This window comes from Benincasa hispida, chromosome 1, assembly GCF_009727055.1.
Source record: "Benincasa hispida cultivar B227 chromosome 1, ASM972705v1, whole genome shotgun sequence".
Lineage (NCBI taxonomy): Eukaryota > Viridiplantae > Streptophyta > Magnoliopsida > Cucurbitales > Cucurbitaceae > Benincasa > Benincasa hispida.
In genome coordinates, this window is record NC_052349.1 from 46685854 (window position 1) to 46711333 (window position 25480).

At 39.1% G+C, this 25480-nt stretch overlaps 1 protein-coding gene across 1 annotated transcript; it reads left to right on the forward strand.

Moving 5' to 3' along the window:
- The first annotated feature begins 16126 nt into the window (after window positions 1-16126).
- On the forward strand, window positions 16127-17287 carry LOC120077591. The gene has a single exon (XM_039031530.1). It carries the CDS (start codon window positions 16127-16129, stop codon window positions 17285-17287), a length of 1161 nt encoding a protein of 386 aa, XP_038887458.1.
- Window positions 17288-25480: the final 8193 nt, after the last annotated feature.

Below are 25480 nucleotides of genomic sequence, written 5' to 3' on the forward strand. Positions count from 1 at the left end.
AAAATTTGTAATTGCTCACATGTTTATGAGCATTAATGTGTGAAAAAGGGTCTGTAAATTTTTTGGAGTCATTAGAGTTGAAATTAGGCTGTAATTTCTTGATTCCGAGAGAGAAGACAGCATCAAAGAGTGAATAAAAATACTTACAGACCCGAATTTTGCTCCCAGACCCGAGTTAAGCTCCTAAACCCGATTGGCAGCCCGTGGTTCGACTCGGTTCAGAAAAGCTTGTATGCGCGCCTGGCTTCGCATGCCTGCCCGGCCAGATCCGACCCGAGCGCCCGCCCATTCTAATTCGCTTGACTCAGTTCGAAGCTGCCCACGTGCCTCCCGCTTGCTCGCGACCCGCGCGCCCGTGCACTCGCTCCGCCTCCGTCGACCTGACCCGCACTTCCGTTGATTGCACCAGCGTTTGTTGAGCAGTCGGTCCAGACGGTCTGGTTGAGCCAATTTGACCGGTTCAACTTGGTTTTTCGAGTTTTTGGGCCGATTCAGGAATTTTTAGGCCGGTTTGAGAGTGTTTTGGCTAGTTCAAGATGGTTCAAAGTGTTTGAAGCCGATTCTGGGAAGCTGATTACTGATTTATGTAATAAATTAGCTATTTGTTTGTTTTTAATGCAAAAATCGGTCCACTTTAGTGTTGGCTTTACCTATTATGCAATGTGGATGTATAATTGTGTTATGATTATATGTGTGCAGTATAGCTATACCATATAGTTTTAACAACCTCCACATAAGAAAAACATGTGACATGGCATTTTTATATCTTCATAAAGTGTTATAAAATAATATCTATGGCATGCTTTTAGTTTATAATAAGTTTTATATAAAGCATGGTTTGATTGAGGAAGGCATGTTATAAGATGAGTGCTCTGAGGTTATATTGTTATATATTTATTTTATAATAATGTATAAATATAATAGACTTCTAAAATCTATCCAACAAAGATAAGATGCATGCTCACTATAGGTTTTAACCTTCAAGCAATCCCAATTTTTAATAGAAAATTAGGTCGATATCTTGTAAAAGTCGAAGTTACAAGCGGCAAGATCTCTGGAAAAAGGTCGATAAGATGACTAAGGTCCAAGGTTTTAAGTTTACAGTTCACAGAAACACCTACTACCTAGAGACGACCAGCGTCCTTGATGTTAGGGTTAAACCGGTCTTATGAGCATGCATTGAGTCGCTGTGAGGTAATAAATTTGTTTATCACCTAAGATATGTGGTTAAAAATCCAGTATAAAAGTTATACTTGATGAATTCAACTAGACTGAGGATATGTTAGTTAGCTAAAAATATCGCTAAGTAATTTTTATACTCTAACTGTCTAGAATACTTCAGCTGGAAGAAGTAATGTACTTTTAAAGCTCTAGACGTCCCCTAAGAGTTCACAACCGTGAGATTCATGCTTTGGCTTTGGGTCCCCTGGGAGTGGACTCATCTCGGTAGAGTGTTTGCAGAGTCAATACAAGTGTGAATAGGGGAAGTTGTTCATATAGTGAGGAAGGAAGGAAGGTGTGTCCAACACATCTTACGGTTCTTCTTCATTAGGTCGCACCATGGAGAATTCCTATAATGCACCTGCATAGTCTGCTCTGGAACACCTTACCACGGAGGGCTGTTATATATATTTCGGAAACTCGCGAACTCTAGAAATTGATAGAGTCTCTCAGGTTCGTTTTTTCATTCTTGTCTTTCCAACCCTTCAGGAGCAATAATGATTTTCGATTCTTGAGGTCTGAAATGGAGGGCTCACACTTGACGATAATTTACTAAGTGTTAGTAAATTCTGAACCAAGAGTAGCGATATACTGAGTTACTATAGGATAAGAGTTTATTCTGGTGATAGGTATCTAGTCAAGCATAGTCTTGATTCAATGGAGGAATAGTCGATCTCTCGGTGGAGGTTTATTCAATATAACCATTGAAATATCGTTGCAAAATATAATAATGAAGCGGTACATATTAGTTTCCTTCATTATTAGTTTTTTTTTTTTTTTTTGCCTTCAAAAACCTTGATTGGGATTTTTAAAAAAAGGATTTAATTTTTCTTACTAAAAGGCATATGTTTTTCTTTTCAGCATGAACTAGCTCTCTAGATCAACTCTTAGCTTCTGAGAAAACTAAAACGGCGATAATTACTCAACATGGAAAAACAATCTGGAATTCCAACACTGTAATAGATGACTGAGATTTTCTTAAACTGAGGAACTGTCCTCAGGCCCCTGCCTCAAAGAAGCACAAGGTAATATGATTTCTAGTTGCTAAGAACATGTTAGTGGAGGATGATACCTCAACCTGCGATATTGGAATCAGGAGCCGACTAGATCATAATTTGTTTTCTTTTCAGAAAACTAGTTCCTGGAAATAATGGCTTAAACAAGGCCGAGATTCTATCTCTCAAGGTTGGAAACAGAGGGTTGCCCCGACCGAAGCAGTGGGAAGACTTGAAGTTTTTTTTCAACGTTAGATATATATACTAAAGATGTTGTATGCACCTCTTATGAAAGAGGAATTTAATATCTATCGCTTGTATTTATGGAACAAATGTATAAAATATCTATTTGAAAGTTAATGAAGCATTCATTTTTCAGAAAAAGGTATCAAATTTGTTCCTGCTATACGGAAACACTTATAGTATTAAGTACGTTAAGACCAACTAAAGCTAAATTTGTCTTAAATACTAAGATGTTTTAGACAGTCGAAACCAGGAAAAAGACAAAAAGTTTTCTTCTAATGCTATCATGCACTTAAGCTTCGGTCACATAAAATCTCAATAGGATTGAGAGATTGGTTAAGAATGACTCCCTAAATCAGTTACAATACAATTCTTTTACGTCTATAGTGAGTCTTGTCTTGAGGGAAAAATGACTAAGAGATATTTTACTGGGAAAAGGTCTCAAATCCCACAAATTACCCTTTAGGCTCGTACATTCGGGACCTCCTGGGATCGATGAATGTCAAAGCTTGAGTCGGGTTATAAATAGTTCATCAAGTTTTATTGAGATTATCAAAGGTATGGTCATATGTTACCTAATGATCACAAGTCGATTTCTTTTGAAAGAAAAAATTCAAAGAAAATGAAGAGCTGAGGTTGAGAAAACGCAGTTAGGTAAACCAATTAAGAAACTGACGATCAGATATCGAGTGAAGGATGTACATGGACTTAAATTCTAGGACTATATGATAGACCACGGAAATCAAGTCACAACTCCTAACCTAATATGCCTTAGCACAACAAGTGTATCTTGAAAGAAGAGAAACAGAACCTTTTTGGACATGGGTTCGCTCAATTATGAGGCTTTGTGAGTTACCTGATTGCCTTTTGGGGACATGCATTAGAGACTGCTGTCTATATTTTTGAATAACATTCCCTCTAAAAGTGTTTCAGAAACACTTATGAGCTTATGGAAAGGGCGTAAAGGCAGTTTACGTCACTTTAGGATTTTGGGATTGCCCTTAAAACACGTTTGGTGCAAAATCCTAAAAATTGGAACGTCCGTTCAAAATTATGGCCTATTTGTACGGATTATCCAAAAGAAACAAAAATGTGTGCTGTTTGTACGATCCTCAAGAGAATAAGTATTTCGAATTGACAACTGCCACATTCTTAAGGAAGACCACATAAGAAGTCATCAAAACCCGCCAAGTAGACTAGTATTAAATGAAATTTCCAAAAGCACGCTAGATAGAACTAGTTCATCTACTAAATAGTATGATAAAACTAGTACATCTGGTCAATCACTCCTTCTCAAAAGTTGAGAATGCCTCGACGTATTGAGGGTTTGTATTAGCCTAAACAATTAACTTGCGGTTAACGAAGCAGATAAGTCGTCATACCTGATGACGCATTAGAGAGTCCATCGACCTATAAACAGGTGAATAAAAATGTTGGCAACCGTGATCAGTGGGTCAAAGCCATGGACCACGAAATGGAGTCTATGTACTTCAATTCTATATCTTGGAAAACTTGGGTAGATCAAACGAAAATGATGTAAAACCAATTGGTATAAGTGGATCTACAAGAGAAAACGAGACCAAGCCGTAAAGTTACAGACTTTTAAGGCTCGATCTTGTGGCAAAGGGTTTATACCCTAGAGAGGAGAGGGTGGACTATGAAGAAACTTTCTCTCCCTTGCCATGCTTAAGCCGAATTTAGGAATACTCTTATTCCAATTGCCACAACCTTTATGCGACTATGAAATTCTGGTAGATGGATGTCAAGAAAACCTTTTTTAAAATGGCAATCTTGAGAAAGTATCTATATGCCTTCAATCAGAGGGGTTTAATTGCAACAAGGTCCAGAACAAAAGTTTGTAAGCTTCAAAAAAATCCAATTTGTGGGTTGAAACAAGCTTTCTAGATCTTGGGAATATAAGATTTGATATTGCGATCAAAATCTTTATGGCTTTGTATAGAAAATATTGACGAGCCTTTGTGTTTTACAAAAGATTTCAATTCTAACTATACGCGTTCTTTAGTTTTATATGTTGACGATATCTACTCATGTGGAATGAAAGTTAGATTATATAACATACATCAAGAAAAAATGGCTAGGCAACGCAGTTTCCAAATGTAAAGATTTAGGAAACATGCGCAGTATGTTCTCGTGATTTCAAATTATTCGAAACCGCATGAAACAGAACACTAGCCATGTCTCAAGCAACCTTATTAGACAAAAATGTTTCTAGGTATAAGATGCAGAATTCAAAAGAGGCTTGTATACCTTACAGATATGGAATTCATGGTCAAAGGAATCAATGTCCTAAGACACCTCAAGATGGTTGAGGATATGAGAGACCATACCCTATGCGTTCCGCAGTAGGCAGCGCTGATCGTATCAAATGTTATGTACTAGACCTGACATATGACCTACTCGAGAGTTAGGATAGGAGTGTAATCAAGTCCACCAATCCTGGATAATGATCATTGCACTGTCGTTAGAATATATCCTCAAATTATCTTAGGAGAAACGAGGGAACTACATGCTTGTGTATGGTACTAAGGAATTTGACCCTTACTGGATACACTGGACTCTGATTTTCAACAGATAAAGATGCAAGAAGAAATCTACTCGCGGATCAGTGTTTCATTTCTGAAAATGGAGGGACCAGTATGTAGAGAGTGTGAAAGCAACTGTATTTGCGGACTCCACAATGGAAGCTGAATACGTAGCTGCTTGTGAAGCCCCAGCAAAGGAAAAGAGTATGGTTGAGGAAATCTTGACAGAATTATGAAGTCGTTCCAAATATGTAATCTACCTTAATCACCTTATATTTTTATAATAGTGGGTGCGGAAGGTTAAGCCATGCAGATGCAGGCCATTTCAGGATCAGAGAATCAAGAAGCCAACAAGCGCGACAAGCATCATTGCACAAATCCATCTGATCTGGGAGATTGTACAATCCCCCCGTGGAGACGTATGTAGTAACGCCAGATATCTTCCGAGCCAAAAACATTGTTTGATCCTTTTACAAAGACCCCACGGCTAACTGTTGAAGGTCTACTACAAGATGTCTAGTGTCTACGAAGTTTGTAAACTAGGACAATGCGGAGAATTTCTTTTCGGGTATATCCCTAGTTTATTGTATTCACTATGTTTATCTTATACTCAGTATGTTTCTAACCTTACAATTGACATTGAGGATACTTCACTAGGAGTTTAAGTCAAGTGGGAGTTTGTTGGAATTTATATGTCTAAAAACCCGTCTAGTTTGTAAATTAAATAAACATGTTCCTGTTTGTTTTGCAATTAAAGTTGTTATTGGAAATTGTTAATCTTGAATCCAATAAATACTAAGGGGTCCTGAGGCTATTTATATGTAGTTTGAATTTATTATGTAAGTGAACATAAAGGTGGATCAGTTCAGATATATAGCCACCAAATGGCTCTATAGTATATGAATAAGGTTGGTACGCTTATTGCTGGGGACACTATGGAGCAACCCACTTTTGTAGTATTGGTACAAATGATGTGATTCTATCGTTCATATAGAGATATGTGAGTGGGGGATCCTACTGCCAATGAGTTTTGCATAAGACTGAACCAATGAAATAGTCATTTTAACATTCTGAAATGTCGCGTTTTATGTATTAAACTTAACTAATTTCGTTAATTTGATGACCTAGTAAACTTAATCTTAATCTTGATGCTAACTATGAACTCCTTTCACGTCGGAATTATCCCTTAGATCTTCATAGGATGAGGGCCTCATCATCGTTGGCCCAATAAGACTCTCATTTTAGGGTTAAAGGTGGATAGCTAGGAACTAAGGTGCAAGACGGGAATTCACTCCTACCCGTTAAGGGATAGTAGATAGGTTGTTCCCTTTTAGTACTTAAATCCAAGTCTTGAACAAGGGCCCCTCCACCTTCTCCTTGGCTCGAGAGGGATTCGGTTTATAGGTTAGACCTTTAAACCAGATTGTCATCATAGAGATCCAGTGGAACTTAAAGGACAAGATGTATTTGGGGGTGAAAAACGGTTTTTTATGACCCAGCCAAGGATTATGAACAACTTGTGAAGGATTAACTTACAATCATTGGTTACATTTCAAAATGGACAAAAATTATCTTAGTGAGAAGGAATTGCAACTTACGGGACTGTAGTGGAATATCCCGTTATAAAACGAATGTTGATTAGCTCCGTCCAAAGAGTTTAGCAGCTAATCCTCGGATCGTTGGAAGCCAGATCTATAGGTCCATTAGGTTTCCCCTACTAAGCAACATACTGGAAGAAACTTATAAACAGTATGATGAAAATGATTCGAATTGTTCGAAATAGGTTGAAGAGAGAGAACGACAAGTATTATGTGATATAGTGGGTCGGGTTTTTCAGTTTAGACGATACAAGCTTAATATAAATGTGGCTTTTAAATATCAAGAATATGAATACGTTCCATATTCGGAAGCTTCAAGAAATAATGGAAAATGGTCCAAAGATCGGTAAAAGTCAAAGAGTTGAACTTTTTTGACTTTGAAAAGTCAAATCTTTGGACCGCATTAAATATTCAATTGTTGATTGAATTTCGAGAAAATGAATGTGGATTCATGCTCGGGAGGTCAAAATTAGTCAACACGGAAAAAATCATAAAAAGTCAAAATTTTGACTTTTTGGTCAAAGTTTGACTTTGACCAAATATGACTATTTGCCCTTTGACTAATGTAGTGGGAAAATCCAAACTTTTGTTGGATAATTCAACTAACAAATAGTGGGGCTAGGTGTTTGGCTATATAGTGGAGACATTAAGTCCACTAAGATAGTGGATTATAGGTGTTAGGTTTTTATGGATTTGGTTCATGCAATTCGTTGCATGGTTTTTTTTCTAGAAAATGGGCCTTTTGAATTTAAATTAAAGACTTTTGACAATTTGGCAATTTTGGTTTTCAAAATTGGGCTGGAAAACAAACCCAAACCCTACCCAAATTCTATCTTATTTTCTATCTCTTTTCTCTCTCTCGATTTTCTTCATCCACAGGTCCCACAACTCGGTTCTAAGTCCAGAGGATAGTAGGTCAACTCTAGTGGTGGTTCGAAAGAGTTCCGGTTCGAGATTCAGCGAGGAAAAGTAGTTTTGGGAGCTACACAGGTTGAATCCTATCTATTAATTTATTGTTTTTCCAACTTCAATTTGCATGCTTATTTCCTTTTGTTTAGAAGAAATTAGAGTGTAATATGGTTCCTAATTCCGCTGCGTATATCTTGTTTTCCATCACCTTCAACTGCAGTTCACGTGTTCCCAATCTATGTTTGTTGAGAAAGAAAATGCCACCTATTGACAATTTTCAACAATTCACTATAATTTATGCAGTAGGCATGATTCATGTTCTTCCTCCTAATGTCAAACGTCCCGGCTGAGAGGCCTAAGAAAAAAGAATCACGTCTTGTTTAGAAAACAAAGCTACAATCTGTTGTAGTCGGTGTGATAAGAGGGGTCATAATTGTAGGTCTTGTAAGGATCCCAATATGTCATTGAATACACTTATAGGTTTATATTTTTTTGTATTTTTTTCTTTACTTTGCAGTTTGTTTCTTTCTTCAAACAGTTCTTTAATTCAAACTTACTAGCGTTGATGAAAGGAATGTTTTTGCATTGATATTGCGCTTTGTTATCTTATTTGGATATAATTATACTAAATGTATATATTCATCTAATTCATGATTGCACATGGATTGAAAAGTTATGATCATTACTATTTATGTTGGTAGTTCATCATTTATATTCTTAGAGATGCCCATAATTGAGCTGAACTTTTTAGAATTACAATGTGTTGTGAATAAATCCCAAAATATTCAAATGTTATAACGCAAAACAGTAAATGTATTAACAATGATTTACATGGAAGGAATTAAAATATTACAATTTTATGTTGGTTGTTCAGTCATTTGTATATTCACAATGAGAAATTGAGCTAAACGTTTTAGAATTACAATGTGTTTGTGAAATCAATCCAAAATATTCAAATTGTATACAAAAATAGTAATGATATAACAATTATTGTACATGGAATGAATGGTAAATATTACTAGTTTATGTTGGTTATTCAGTCATTTGTATTTTTTCATAATGGGAAATTGAGCTAAACATTTAGAATTATAGTGTGTTTGTGAAATCAATCCAAAATATTTAAATTCTATACCAAAAAATCATGATATAACAAGTCCAAATAACTTGATACATTCATTATTCATTTATTATTATTGGGGATTGGAAATTGAGCTGCATGCTTTTAAATTATAGTGTGTTTGTTTTTATTAAACTTATGTGTGCAATGTGAAAAGTTCAATTCACCTAAATTACAAATAATTTATGTATATGTGATAACAAGCAGAAATGCACGTTATTACAGTGCTAAGTTCTTAAATAATGTTCGTTTGCATTGATAAAATATGTTAGATTGCGTCCAAAAAGCATTAAGTTCATAACATTGCGGTCGTATGCGTTCATCGCATAGAAACAAATTAATTTTTGTATTTTATGCAGAATATGTGATGACACAAGGTGAAAAGCGCGATCACAAGAAATCAAAGAACGAGCACAGCAGTACCACATGGCTTTGCGATGATTTGTGTTCGCATACATCTGCTCAAGAAGGATTGCCACATAGAACTGGCGCAACCTAGTGGGCACATTTGGGTGAAAGGCATAATTAATTACGATGGGACAGAAAGCTGATGATGGTCGAATCTGAATTAAGTTGACAAGCCGCTAACGATAACAAGTACATTCAGCTTTTTGGTGACAAATATTCGGTGCATCAGTCATAAAATGAGAAAAAAGAGAAGAAACAAAGAAAGAGAAGAGGAAGAGAATTAATGTCATCCCATCTGTGCAATCATAAGAAAGAAGCCGCCTTTCACCCAAAGCTCTATAAATACCGAAGGCATCCTTCAGGAAAGGGGTTCACCAGTTCAGCAAGTTTGGATACTTAGATAAATTTCTCCATAGTTTTGCCTTGTCCATAATTTTCCTTTTTATTTTAAGAGCTGAGACACCGAAAGATCACTCAAGGAAACTCGAGAGAGAACCCGGAGGCGTAGAAAGCAGAGAGGGGCCGACTCTCGCGAGAGTGAGATTATCTTTTGAACACGAGTAGAAAAGTCAATGTAAAAGCCTGGGAAGAAAGAGATTGCTACCAGGCTCTTTATTCTCTTCTTGCATCGTTATTTTATACTTCAACTTTATATTTATACAATGAAAGTTCTTATCCTACATCTGTTCACTCTTTTAGCACGTATGATTAGCTAAACTTATCGGATGGGTTGAGAAGTATTAAGCTAACATGACCTAGGATCTTCATCGCATGCGATTATCTTGTTTTATGCTGTGCTTAATATCCCTTTAGAGCTACTCGAGAGAGAGTCTCAAGAAAGAACTTGAGACTTGAGAAAGCTAGGTTAAAATCTAGACTCGAGAGAGCAAGATTAGATCTGCATAAACAAGAGATAGGGACTTAGAGATAAGCTCTGTTTGTCAACCTGCATCGCATACATCCTAGAGATAGGTACGATATTATGTGGTCGCCTTATTTGTGTGTGTGACATTTTGTCTGCGCATAAATAAGAATAGAGACTTATGTGTAGGTCCTATATACTTATCGCATATATCGCATGCATTCTAGCATTAGAAGTCGTAGCATTGGCATCGAGAGATGGTTTACTATTGTATGTGTGTTGCATGATCGCAGAGCATGAACGCATCTTAGAAAGTGTTAGCTGAAACCTTTCTCAACCCGTTCACCGCATACTCTTCGCATCTTCCGTTTTATCAACTCTTTTCGAACTCTGCCGCTTTGTTTATTTTTATCATCGCAAACAACATTCCCAACAACTACTTGATTTATTTGGTTACCGCAAAGTCTTCTGAAAAATTACCACTGCATATTGTTTTCCCAAGTCCCTGAGTTCGACCCTGGACTTACCAGGAAACTCAGTGGGGTTTACACTTAGATTCCACTGAGAAAACTTGAGTGCTCAACACATTTTCATCATCGCATTTCATCCATAATTCCACAATCATAAAATAACGCACCATGTTTTTGGCGTCGTTGCTGGGGACTTCGGCAAATTAGTGTGCTAACGATGATTTTTCTGATTTCTTTGCAGACTCTCAATCTCTGACAAATTACGACCCAGAGATTGAGAGGACGTTCAGATGGAGATTAAGAGACCGCCAACAACAACAGCCAGATAAAGAAGATATGTAGAGCAGCCTAAAAACGGAGGACCAAAAGAAAACAACGTCATGGCGAATCCAATCCTCTTGGAAAACGATGGTAATAGGCCCCATTAGGGACTATGCATCGCCAAACCTCTATGATTTCTCTCCAGGAATCAAGAGGCCAGCCCTCAATGGAAGCCGATTCGAAATGAAGTCGGTGATGCTGCAGATGATCTAAACTGTAGGACAATTAAGAGGACGGCGTGGCGAGAACCCACGCGCCCACCTCCGTAGCTTTATAGAAATCTGCAATAATTTTGTGTTCCCGAACATCTCTGCTGAAGAAGTTCGACTAACTCTGTTTCCATTTTCTCTGTGTGATCAAGCAAGAAAATGGGTGTATTCCCTCGAGTCGGGAGAGATCACTTCATGGGAACAGCTTGTAGAGAAATTTATGAAGAAATATTTTCCACCTATTGAGAATGCTCGACGAAGGAAACAAATAACCAATTTTGAAAAAGACATGGACGAATTGCACAGCGATGCCTGGGCGAGGTTTAAGAGGTTGATTAGGGACTGTCCACACAACGGATTGCCAGACTGCCTTCAAATGAAAATCTTTTATCACGGTTTAAATCTCGCTTCGTAGACCGCTGACAATGCGGCAGCCACTGGTGGTCTGCTAGACAAGATGTATGACGAGGCTAAGAACATCTTGGATCGCATCTCTAAAAACCACGAGGATTGGAGAGAGAGTGATCAGAGACTGAGAATAAAGGATAACGACGCAAATAATGGTGCTATTGCTTCACTACAGAATCAGATGACCGCAATGATGAACTTAATTCAGGGAATTGCGATCAACAGTCCAACATCGCAAACTAGGCAAGTAAACGCAATTAATCAAAACACCGCAAGGTGTGCGACTTGCGGTGATGGACACGCAATGGAAGAATGCCCACAGAATCCACAATCTATTTACTTTGTGAAAAATAATTCCTTTTCTAATACCTACAACCCCGGGTGGAGAAACCACCCCAATTTTGCATGGAACAATCAGCAGTAGAATTTCCAATCTGTGGCGCAAAAAGAAGGGCCACCTGGATTCTTCCTGCAGAATAACGGTCAGACAAGCAATCAAGCCAGTAGCTCGCAACTGCCGCAATCTTCTTTCTTGGAAAGCTTGTTGAAGCAGTATATAGAGAAAAACGAAACTATGCTTCAAAGTCAAGCTACGTCCATCCGCAATATCAAATTACAGATGGGCCAGATTGCAAGCGAGCTAAAGAATAGGCCGTAAGGGGCTTTGCCGAGTTCAACAGAACTCCCACACAACCCAGGGGGATCAGGTAAAGAGCAATGTCAGGTTGTGACATTGCGGAGTGGAAAAAATGTGGAGGGAGAAAGAAAGGAGTGTAGCCGGACTGCTCCCATTTCGTTGGAACCTGAAATTATGGTGACCGAAGAAGAATAAAGGGAAAAAGAAGCGATAGAGCCAGAAGTTTTTCCACCTCTAAGCTAATAGAAAATGAGACCGTGAAAGTGAAATTACCACATTTCCCACAGAGACTCAGAAATAAAAAGAATGACGAGGTACAGTATCAACGCTTCCTGTCTATGTTAAAACAATTACATATTAATATTCCATTCAGTGAAGCGATTGAGGAGATGCCTGCTTACGCGAAGTTTCTGAAGGATATGGTAACTAAGAAAAGGGGCACTGGTAAGTTTGCCACGGTGGCTTTAACGCAAAGCTCAAAATTAATAATTCCACCGAATATGAGTGATCCTGGGAGCTTTACTATACCTTGCTCCATTGGAGGACTGTACATCGGGCAAGCATTGTGTGACCTTGGAGCTAGCATCAATTTAATGCCTCTGTTGATTTTTAAGTAGCTGAATGTGGGGCAACTTATGCCCACGATTGTGACTCTTCAACTTGCAAATAGATCTCTGGTGCATCCAGAGGGGAAAGTGAAGGATGTGCTGGTCACCATCAACAAATTTATCCTACCAGCCGACTTCATCATCTTAGATTACGCAGCCGACAAAGATGTTCCCATTATCTTGAGGCGACCATTTTTATCAACAGGTTGTGCTCAGATTGATGTGCACAAAGGAGAGATCACTTTGAGCATAAATGGACAGAAGCTCAAGTTCAACATAATCCGTGCCATGAAGTTTCTTGATGAAGAAGACCTGCATGACTCTGACAACGACTAGAATTTGACTAAAGAAGAAAAGCTTGACGAAGAGAATGAAGAAGAGGATGCAAGCGCATCCATTGCTGCATGTAATGTGATCATAAAAAAAAAAACCAAGGAAGTTGAAATGATCGCAACTCAAGAAGAGGAGCCAATAGAAAAAGAAAAAGAAAAACAACGCAACCGTCCTTAGTAGAACCACTAATATTGGAATTGAAGACCCTGCCGAATCACTTAAAGTATGTATTTTTGGGGCAGAATGAGAAGCTGCCAGTAATTATTTGCTCGGAACTTAATGAGGATTAGGAGAATGCGTTGCTAAGCATTCTAAGGAAACATATGCGAGCAATTGGTTGGACGCTCGCATACATCCAAGGAATTAGCCCCGCATACTGTATGCACCGCATTTGTCCCGAAGAAAACCACAAGGCATCGATTGAATATTAGTGCAGACTCAACCCTACGATGAAAGAGGTCATTAAAAAGGAGATCATTAAGTTGTTAGATGCGGGCATTATTTATCCGATAGCAGATAGCACGTGGGTCAGCCCCGTGTAGCGTGTGCCAAAAAAAAAAGAGGCATGAAGGTAGTCCTCAATGAGAATAATGAGCTGATACCACAAAGAATCGTCACCGGGTGGCGTATTTGCATGGACTACCACAAACTGAATGCGGCAACGAAGAAAGATCATTTCCCTCTACCATTCATTGATCAAATGTTAGATCGTCTAGCCAAAAATGATTTTTACACTTTCTGGATGGCTATGCTGGGTATAACAAGATTATGATTGCTCCAGAAGCTCAGGACAAGACCACATTCATCTACCCATATGGGACTTTTGCTTTTCACCGCATGTCGTTCGGCCTCTACAATGCACCGAGCATGTTCCAAAGGTGCATGATGGCCATCTTTTCAGACTATCTTGAGGACTCTGTTGAAATCTTCATGGACGACTTCTCTGTCTATGGGCACACCTATGAAGTCTGTCTGACCAACCTGGAGATGCACCTATGCACCGAGAAGATACTGAAAATATGCGAGGAGATGAATCTCATTCTTAACTAGGAAAAATGCCATTTTATGGTAAAGAAGGGCATCGTGTTGGGGCACAAGGTTTCTCAGGACGGGTTAGAGGTGGATAAAACAAAAATAAAAGCAATTGAAAAACTCCCACCTCCAACAAGTGTGAAGGCTGTAAGAAGTTTCTTCGGGCATGCTGGATTCTATAGACACTTTGTCAAGGACTTTTCAAAAATAGCATGACTGCTGAGTGCGTTAATGAAGGTGATAACTTGTAGAAATAAAAGTTATTTATACTGTTTTATTTAGATATTGCAGTAAAAAGAAAGAAAAGTTGCATCGATAGTATAGAAATTGGCTAAGAAATGCAAGAATTATAAAATGTCGTCAATACACCCACTAACACCATTGCGATGGTAGAATAGAGTATTTCAATTTCTGTTTTCCAGGAAATCAGTCACTGCATGTGTTCACGGCTCAAAGATAAAATAAACAACGCATCTACGTCGCATTGCGCCCATCATTCAGGAATGAAGAGATGATCAATACAAAGACAGCGTATGCGACAATCGATCAAGAGCTTAGCGATCAACGCAATTTCAACCGCATGCAGTAATAAAACATAACACCGCATGCGACGGTCGATCAAAGATGTAATGAGCAATGCATTTGCGGAGGATTCTGACAAATGTATAGCTTTCAGTTGTGCATTTCTGACGGGTTGATTGCGTAACAGAAGAAATATTCACTCCGCCATTTCAGGAACTACCATAACCATAAAGTGGGGACCGCGAAGTCAAAGAGTCAAGCTTCACCTATAAATAGCTTCTACAAATTCACTGAAAGATATACTTGAATACATAGAGACGTGTATATACTGATCTGAGAAAGAGATTGATCTGAAGTGATTTCTAGAGTAGATCCGGGATAATCAAGAGATAGGCCGAGAGGTGAGTCTTTGGGCAAATAATCCTTATAATCCCCGTCGTTGAAGCTCTATACGAAGGTCATTTCTACCAGAAGAGCAAGCCTGAGAGGGAAGCTCTCCTCTCCATTTCTACCACATGCTGGAAAGCAAAACCTCCATTCAGAATCTGTGTCAAGACGTTGACACTCCTTCTGTATTTGTTTCTAATCTCTATTTCATCACTTGTATTCATCTTCTTAATTTTTCATTCACACCATGTATCGAACGCTTAATCTTAGTATTAAATGTTATGATCATTACCATTATCATCTCTCTGTCTATTTCCGTTCATCCATAATCCATTTTCTTCATGATGTTTTCCTAATTCCCTGGGTAATTAGCAAGAATTAAGCAAGTAAATTAATTTATGTTAAGGAAATAATTAAGTTTAGCTAAAGCATGCTCGATGGCATCTTCACCTGTGAGAGCAGAAGTGAAGATGTTATTCCACCTATCAAGAGAAGGTTGGAAGAATACGTTGACTAAAGCGAGTAGTACTTCCAGAGATGGAAGCAACCTTACGTTCATCACGTTCATCCCTATTTCATCATAGAGATATAGGAATGCGGCCGATCACCGAGAGGTGTACGCCAAGGGAAAGCGGAAACCTAGTTGCATCTTTAACGCAATTGACAAACTTGTGTTGTTTTTACTAATTACTCTTTCTATTTCTTATTCATCCATAAAGACTTGCCATCGCATACCACGATCCTTTGTATAACTTCATAGTCAGTCTCGACCTCTGTATCATGTATCATGTATCTTATATCTTGTATCATATTAGTTTAGGATTTTATTTTATTTACACAACTTTTTTATCAATGCAATTTTATTTTCATCGCATTTTAGATTCTTGTATAAACCCAATTCTTGATTAATTGTAAAAACCGGTCGCATGTATCACAAAAGTAAAGCATTAACGAAAACAATCCTTGTGTTCAACCTCGGATTATTCTGAGAAACTTGCGTTTGAATTATACTTGGTTTTAGTGCAAGGAAACTTGTGACATGCATTACTCCATCGGATACTACAAGCATATCATTAACAAAGCATATTTAAAAGTAGTATCGCATAAAGACTACAGATATAAAAACATCATGTCAACTTTATGGCACAGTGCATGCATAATAAAGAAATCATTCTTTAGCATTAAAATTTTATGGTGCCGTTGCTGGGGATTGGTAACGGTTAGTGTTGAGTACTTTTGTTGTATTTTGCAAGACAAATCTCTTTGTATTGTCTGTTTAACGTGAAGAACAGACTGACTATTTATGAGCACTAGAACCGATCCAGAATTCGAAGCTAACCCAGAGATCGATCATACTTTTCGCACAAGGGCACACCAGAACAGAGCATGGCGTAGAAGAATCAATATGGCAGACAACAACAACAATGAGGCACCCGAAGGAAATCAAGGGGTAAACCGGCCAGTGCAAGATCCTGTTTTTCTTGCTGCCGACCACAATATCCCAATAAGGAACTATGCGGCGCCCAATCTCTATGACTTCTCGCCTGGAATTTCACGCCCAATAGTTGAGGAAAATGCACGTTTCGAGATAAAGCCGGTCATGGTCCAAATGATACAAAACATGAGGCAGTTCGAAAGTCTACAATGTGAGAACCCTCATGCCCATCTGACCATTTTTGTCGAGATGTGCAGTACCTTCTCCATTCCTGGCATAACTCCAGTAGGTATCAGACTTTACCTCTTCCCATACACCTTGAGGGATAAGGCTAAGAGGTGGGCTCATTCATTAGAGGCAAATGAAATAACGTCCTCAGATCAGTTGGTGGAATGGTTTATGAAGAAGTTCTTCCCTCCAGCAATCAACACAAGAAGACGAAAGAACGTGCTAAACTTCGAGAAAATGGATAACGAAACCCTAAGCACCGCCTGGGTGCGATTCAGAAGACTGGTGAAGAATTGTCCGCATATCGGGATACTCGATTGTGTTCTGATGGAAATGTTTTACAACGGCCTGAACAGATCAACGCAAGCCGTTGCTGATGCCTCCGCAGTAGAAAGATTTATGGATAAAACTTACACAAAAGCCAAGGTCATCCTTGATCGCATCTCGTGGAATATGGATGACTGGGTAGATGACGGGTACAGAGGAAGAGGCTCTGAGAGAAGAAGAAATGATAATGCCATTGTATTTGCGAATACAATGACAACTTTAGCCACACAGATGGCCATGGTGACCTCTCTTCTACAATTGATGGCACTTAATCAAGGTGTCCACTCCCAAGGATCAACGCAACCTAATGCGCCAACACAAGTGGCCGTAATAAGTTACATACAATATGGAAAGGGCCATGCAGTAGAAATGTGCCCATCAAACCGGCAAAAAGTGTGTGTTATCCAGAACAATCCGTACAACAACACTTACAACCCCGATTGGCGGAATCACCCTAACTTCGGTTGGGGATGAAATCACAACCAAGGGGGGCCGAGTAACCATCAGAATAGCAACTTCGAGAATCGAGGAAACCCTCCACCTTTTCATCAAAACCAGAATCAGAGTCATCAGAGACAACCGCAAAACCAAGAATCCTCCTCAAACACCTCTGGAAATTCATTGAAGTCCCTGCTCAAGCAATATATTGAGAAAAACGATATTGTAATGCAATCGCAGGCGTCGTCAATTAGAAACTTGGAGGTCCAAGTTGGGCAATTGGCAGCCGAACTACGCAATAGAACACTGCCAAGTAATTTCAAAGCCCCGAGATCTCACAGGAAGGACCAATGTCCTTGATGACATTGTGGAGGCAAGCTTGATCGCCTGCAGAGGTGTGGATTGCATTCATCATGGGAAAAATGTCTTCCGGTCCATATCTCTAAATTCTATGTTTAACTGCTTTCTTAATTACCTTCTTTATTGCTTTATGAATTTTGTTATTTATTGCTTCCTTAAACTTGTTTTTATTGCTTTATGAAATTACTTTTCATTTAATTCACTTGCATTAAATTTTGTGCTCTGTTTAATTTCCTTACTTTTTTGTATTAATTGCGTTATCCTTAATTGTGGTGAATGATTGTTAAAAGAAATTGATTACTGCAAAGTCCTAGTGACTTGTGTTGATGAAAAAATAAATAAAAATAACAATCAACATCAAGTATGCATTGCGATGATGGGTACATCTTGTGCTAACAAGAGACACTTTGCATTCATTCTACCCAAATGCATTGCGTTGAGGAGTGTGTTGCACTCGTATGTATTTTTCGCTCGTCCTTAGTGAAAATGCACTATGTTGAGGTAGTGTTGCGCCAGTAGAAATACAGTGCGCCCGTCCTCCATAAATGCGTTAAGTTGAAGGGTGTGTTTCACTGATACATGCGTTGTTGCCCGTCCTCTGCAAAGATACATTTGCATTAATGGAAGCATTGCGTTGATTCTTAACTTTTCGCCCATCCGAATAAAACACAAAAGATAAATTCTTTTTACAAATAGAGTAGTCCAATCATTTAGGCTTCCAAGGAAATGATGATTACGCAGATGAAAGGACGTACTTCTCTGTTGATTCATAAATGTGAGGAGCGCGGCGACTGGCTTTTTGAGTACCTCGAGGCCTGCCACCGCAGAATTTGCATTGGGCCCATCAAGGCCCAACCTATAAATTCCCACTTCCTTCGTCTGAGAGAGCCTATTTAAGTCTTTTGCAAATAGAAACCCTAGCAGAACCTTTGCATACCCAGACTTCAAACTTCCTTTCTAAAACCCTAAGAACTTTCCCCAGTTTTTTTCCCTCAGTACATTCATGGCCGATCAGTCTTCCCATCCATCCTCTTCACCCTCATCACCCTCACAAGGCCAAATCATTGCAAGAGAGGCGGCATTCCTCGTAACAAGCCGTCGTCTCGCTGCCCAACCTAGACCTATCCCTCGAATTGCCGAAAAACCTTGGTGAAAGCCTGTAGCAGCCGGACCACTCCGCATTAGAGAGGGGTAGAGCACGGAGAGTGCCCCACTCCCAACACTGTCTTCTAAAAATAAGAGAAAAAGAAGAGATGACAGAGAAGTGTACGGGAGTATTTTGAGTAACATGGAGAAGGAAGGAAGGTTGCTCGAAGTGGGGGTTGTTAATCAGCCACTACCCTCCGAGAAGGAAATGGAGGAAGCTTCGAGAAGGAACACCCTAGCCGTTTTGGATCCTAAGGAAACTGTTCGAATAGAATCCTATGAGAGACCCATCAGGGTTGCTTTGGAGGAAGCGGTGGCGGAGAAACAACCTGAAATGGCTGAGGAGAAGAAGAAGAAGAAGAAGATCAAAGAGAAGAAGGCTGAAGGAGGTGAGGAAGCCCATCCAATCAAGAAGAAAGAAAGAAAAACGAGTGGAAAAAAAGAACGCAGGCGGGAGAAGACGCGCCTGAAGAAGAGAAAGAGGGCTGAGAGCCCAGAAATCGACAGAGAATCCACCTCCGCAGGGGTGAATAAGGGGGAGTCAGTGTAAGAAAAAGAATTAGTGCAACCTGAAGAGGAAATAACACAAATAAGAACGGTTTCGACTGATGATGGAGAATATTCAGACACCACCCCCCTTATGCGGCGTCGCAAGAATGAGCCGCAAGGGTCAACAATCGACCCAACAATTTTACAAAGTGCATTAGAAGAGAAGGAAAAGAAAAGAAAAGAGGAGGAATAAAAACAAGAGAAGATGTTGCGGCATAGCAAATAATCGCAGGAGGAAGTCGAAGAAGAAAATTACAAGATGAGGAGGTGCGCCACAACAACGCAATATCAGAAGAAGAGGAAAGAATAAGGCTCGAGAAAGAACAGCGCATTTTGCTGGCCTCAAAGAAATTTGAAAGAGAATTTGAAAAAGAAATGAGAGAAGAAGAGGAAGAAGAAAAAAAGAAGAAGGATGAGAAGGAGAAGAGGCGCCGAGCAAATGTTCAATGCATTCGATAAAAGAAAGGCAAAGAAATTGCGGAGTGGGAGAAGGAAGAACAACGCAAGGAAAGGGAAAGGAAACAAAAACAAAGATCCCGCCTTGCGTTGACAAAAGAGAAGGGCAAAGCAGTAGCAGAAAGCAGTGAGCTTGCATGGCTAAGGGACGACCATCAAAGAAGAAAGAGAATGATGATATGATGATGGAGATGGGATTCTTCCTTGCGCCAATGCCACTACGGGACTTGATCACAAGTGTTTTATTGGAACATGGATGGGAAACATTTTTCCAGTGTCCATCCATCGTCATCCCAACGGTAGTGCGAGACTTCTATAATGGACGGCTCCATGGCACCAAAGATGCGGTGACCATGAAAGGGGAAGTGGTGTCTTTCAGCGCAAAGGACATCAATGAATTATATCTGATGAAGAACATCCCAGATGCGCCGGGTAATAAAATCATTTATGATCCCATAAAAGAGCAAATAGAAGATGCGCTAAAGGTATTAACACAACCAGGCACTCAGTGGTCGGTCTCCTTAAAAGGCATCAGAACCTTGTTTCCAAGAAACTGCTTCCAGAATCGTGGCTTTGGGTTTATTTGGTGAAATAGCGACTCATCCCGACTTCACTTGACAAAACAATTTTGAGGGATAGAGTTATGGCCGCATACTTCATCGCACGTGGCATCCCAATAGACGTGGGCCAGTTGATCGCAAGATAGATTCGAGGTTTTGTGGGGCATATAAGAGGCCAATATTTCTTCCTTGGACAGTCTCAAGCTTATGCCTCTCACTAGGTGTGAGTATTTGAAGAGGAACCATGCCGGAAGTACATGGCCTCATCAACGTCAAGATTTTGAGAATGCTTCACAAAGATTCCCCACATTGCCCCGAAATCCCACCTAAAAGGCCCATGATCGATTTAAATGTGCCACAGCAGCCGAAACCCAAGAAACAACGCAAGGTTGACAAAGGAAAGGAAAAAGTCCAAGAGCCATCACCGCAAGATTAAGAACTCTTGGACCCTTTACCTTTGATCATTTGCCCTCCAAGCCCTACTACAGAACCCCTCTCCACACTCCCCGAGCATTTTACTAACCTTCTCCTCGCTCCTGCTTCACCCAACGCATATCCAGTAGCTCCATCCTCCCCTTCATCTTCATCGCAATTTTCCCCTCCACCGCTGCATGTTGATGAACCACATGATTTGGGTGAAGGCACTTCGACCCAACCCCAAAACATTGATGGTGAAACATCGTAGGTGCAGCCCACCATTGCCACCTTAGCTGCTGAACTTGCTGATATGCGTTCCCTTCTTTCTCGTCAACATGATTATTTCTGTCAGCAAATAAATAAGGTAAACGAGCGACAAGAAGAGTTGCAACGCAGTGTTGCTATGACAAGGCAGGTGTTGATCAATATTCAATGCAATATTTATACGATACACCTAAATCAAAGGCAAGTAGCGGAGCGCAACCATGAATATTTCAACTTTTTGACGACATATCTACATGGTCCCATGGTGCCTCCGCATCTTCAGTAACATATGCATTTCGAAGAAACTCCTCGAGTACCTCATCAAAACCCTCCTCCTGAACCTCCACCTCAATAACTCTACAATTTTTTTTATTACGGTCATTCTTTGATTTTTAATTCATTTCATTATTTTTCTATGTATAGAAGCTATTACTTGATTCTTTGTACATGCTAAAATTTTGTATTGCGTTATTTTTAATTCTTTGTATACTAGGTTAATCTTTAATACAACTGAGTAATAATTCTTTCCGTATGCGTTAGCCTCTTATTTATCATCCTTTGTCAATTATTGTGATGTTCTTTATCTTTTCTTTTGCGTTATTCATTGCGTTGCTATGATAAATTATATGCATTACCTTAGAAACATTTCCTACACTTTGTATTTTCTAACTAACACTTAGATAATTCATAGCAATAGCACTGCTTTATCTTTTATCCTTCAAAATTCTGCTTAAACCTTCTTTTCAAAATTTTGACAAAATGTTTGTCTATTTTGTTCAAAAAGACAGAATGAAGACCTTGCGCATCTCTAAATTTGGGGATAGGGAAGGTTTGAGTAGATGTGATCAAGTGGATGCGGTCATTAGAAAAATGCGTTCATTATAAAAAAAAATTATATAAACTCCAATGTCAGTGCAAAGGAAATTCCAAAACAATCCCAACCTGATAAGAGTTAAGTTGTGAAAGGAACCTGCTCGTAGTTGGATGTTCGCATGACACTCGTGGGAGCAAGCCAAAACGAAGATGGGTTTCCAAGAACGACGCAACTTGAAAAAAAAATGAGAGAAAAGTAAAAGAATATAAGAGAAAACTCCTCTGACTAGCAAAAGTTAAACTTAGCTGAAAATCAAGAGTTAAAGTTGAGATTGGCACACAACCATAGTTGGATGTTCGCATGACACCTGTGGGAATAAGCCAAAACGAAGGGTGTAACCATGATCAATAGTCTCTAATAAAATAACGCAACCTAACCACCGCATTCAAGTCGTACCAAGTTGTTTTTGCATGAAGAGGTAAACATTCTTTTTAAAACTAGAAAGGAATTTTTTAATAGAGATTTGTTGTATAAAAGAATAAAGTAGGCCATGTTTATGAATTATCAAGGATAGAAAGAAATTGCGTTATTAAGTAATGTTGTCTAGGTGGAAGCATTCGGACGAACCAATCGACGCAAAAATTTAGGATAAGAACTGAACAATATTGTCTTAGCAGAAGATATGCTTGAGGAAAAACATATATCTAAATTTGGGGTGTGATAACTTGTAGAAATACAATCTATTTATACTGTTTTATTTAGATATTGCGATAAAAAGAAAGAAAAGTTGCATCGATAGTATAGAAATTGGCTAAGAAATGCGAGAATTATAAAATGTTGTCAATACACCCACTAACACCATTGCGATGGTAGAATAGAGTATTTCAATTTCTGTTTTGCAGGAAATCAGTCACCACATGTGTTCATGGCTCAAAGAAAAAATAAACAACGCATCTACGTCGCATTGCACCCATCATTCAGGAATGAATAGATGATCAACGCAATGACGACGCATGCGACAATCGATCAAGAGCTTAGCGATCAACGCAATTTCAACCGCATGTGGTAATAAAAAATAACACCGCATGCGGCGATCGATCGAAGATGTAAAGAGCAACACATTTGCAGAGGATTCTGAAAAATGTACAGCTTTCAGTTGTGCATTTCTGACGCGTTAATTGCGTAACAGAAGGAATATTCACTTCGCCATTTCAGGAACTACCATAACCATAAAGTGGGGACCACGAGGTCAAAGAGCCAAGGTTCACCTATAAATAGATTATGCAAATTCACTGAAAGATATACTTGAGTACATAGAGACATGTATATACATATCTGAGAGAGAGTCTGGTCTGAAGCGATTTCCAGAGTAGATCCGGGATAATCAAGAGATAAGGCCGAGAGGTGAGTCTCTGGGCAAAGAATCCTTTTAATCCTTACTGTTGAAGCTCTGTGCGAAGGTCATTTCTACCAGAAGAGCAAGCCTGAGAAGGAAGCTCTCCTCTCCATTTCTACCACACGCTGTCAAGCAAAACCTCTGTTCGGAATCTGTGTCAAGACTTGACACTCCTTCTGTATTTGTTTCTAATCTCTATTTCATCACTTGTATTCATCTTCTTAATCTTTCATTCACGCCATGTATTGAATGCTTAATCTTAGTATTAAATGTTATGATCATTACCATTATCATCTCTCTGTCTATTTCTGTTCATCCATAATCCCTTTTCTTCATTATGTTTTCCTAATTCCTTGGGTAATTAGCAATAATTAAGCAAGTAAATTAATTTGTGTTAAGGAAATAATTAAGTTTAGCTAAAGCATGTTCGATGGCATCCTCACCTGTGAGAGCAGAAGTGAAGATGTTATTCTGCCTATCAAGAGAAGGTTGGAAGAATGCATTAACTATAGCGAGTAGTACTTCCAGAGATGGAAGCAACCTTGCGTTCATCACGTTCATCCCTGTTTCACCATAGAGATATGGGAACGCGGCCGATCACCGAAAGGTGTACGCCAAGGGAAAGCGGAAACATAGTTGAATCTTTAATGCAATTGACAAACTTGCGTTGTTTTTACTAATTACTCTTTCTATTTCTTATTCATCCATAAAGACTTGCCATCGCATACCACGATCCTTTGTATAACTTCACAGTCAATCTCGACCTCAGTATCATGTATCATGTATCATGTATCTTGTATCATATTAGTTTAGCATTTTATTTTATTTACACAACTTATTTTATCAACGCAATTTTATTTTCATCACATTTTAGATTCCTGTATAAACCCAATTATTGATTAATTGTAAAAACAGTCGCATGTATCACAAAAGTAATGCATTAATGAAAACAATCCATGTGTTCGACTTTGGATTTTTCTGAGAAACTTGTGTTGGAATTATACTTGGTTTCAGCGCAAGAACACTTGTGACACGCATTACTCCATCGCATACTACAAGCATATCATTAACAACGCATATTTAGAAGTAGTATCGCATAAAGACTAAAGATATAAAAACATCGTATCAAGTTTATGGCACAGTGCACGCATAATAAGGAAATCATTCTTTAGCGTTACAGGAGGCTGACAGAAAATTTGATTTTGACAATAATTGCCTCAACGCATTCAGGATTTTTAAGAATGCGCTGACAACCGTGCCCGTGTTAATCGCACTTGATTGGACACTTTCTTTTGAGTTAATGTACGATGCAAGTGGGTATGCGATGGGAGCAGCTCTGACACAAAAGAGAAAGACAATCTTACATCCCATCACATATGCGAGTAAGATGCTAAATCCTACTCAGACTAATTACACCACCACAGAAAAAGGGCTACTTGCGGTAATTGTTGCATTGGAAAAATTTAGAGCATATCTGCTGGGAATAAAGGTACTTATCCACACTGATCATTTGGTGATAATGTATTTAATGAAAAAAAAAGATGCGAAGCTGAGGTTGATCAGATGGGTTCTCCTCCTCCAAGAATTTGACATAGAAATAATTGATCGCAAGGGGATGTAGAATCAAGTTGCGGTTCACTTGTTCAGACTAGAAAATCCTGAGGTTTACCGCAATGAGTCAAAAGTGAGTGCGGTGTTCCCAGATGAGCAGCTGTTCCATATTGAAGAATTACCATGGTACGCTGACATAGTCAACTATCTGGTTTGCGAGAAATTTCTAGAGGATTATACTGACCACTAGAAGAGGAAGCTCAAGCACGAATGCAGATCATATTTTGGGACGAGCCTAAAAAGGGGACAGACTAGATTCTGCAACTCTGCGTACCAAATGCTGCTCAACAACGCATATTATCGTAGTGTCATGACTCACCATATGGTGGGCACTTTGGAGGACAGCGAACCATAACTAAGGTTTTGCAGAGTGGATTCTTTTGGCCAACATTGTTTAAGGATGCAACCAACTACGCGATGAAGTGTGATCGGTGCCAACGCACAGGCAACATTTCATGGAAACATGCAATGTCGATGAAAATCATCTTAGAGCTTGAGTTTTTCAACGTATAGGGTATCGACTTCATGGGATCATTCCCTCCATCGAATGGTAAAACTTATATTTTGTTAGCCGTCGACTATGTATCCAAGTGGGTAAAGGTAGTGACATGCGCCGCAAACGATGCGGTGGTAGTCTCTCTATTCCTGAAGAAAAA

Excerpts from the sequence above, each read along its gene's own strand:
- LOC120077591 (XM_039031530.1), top strand. The coding sequence starts at position 16,127 with ATGAGCACTAGAACCGATCCAGAATTCGAAGCTAACCCAGAGATCGAT.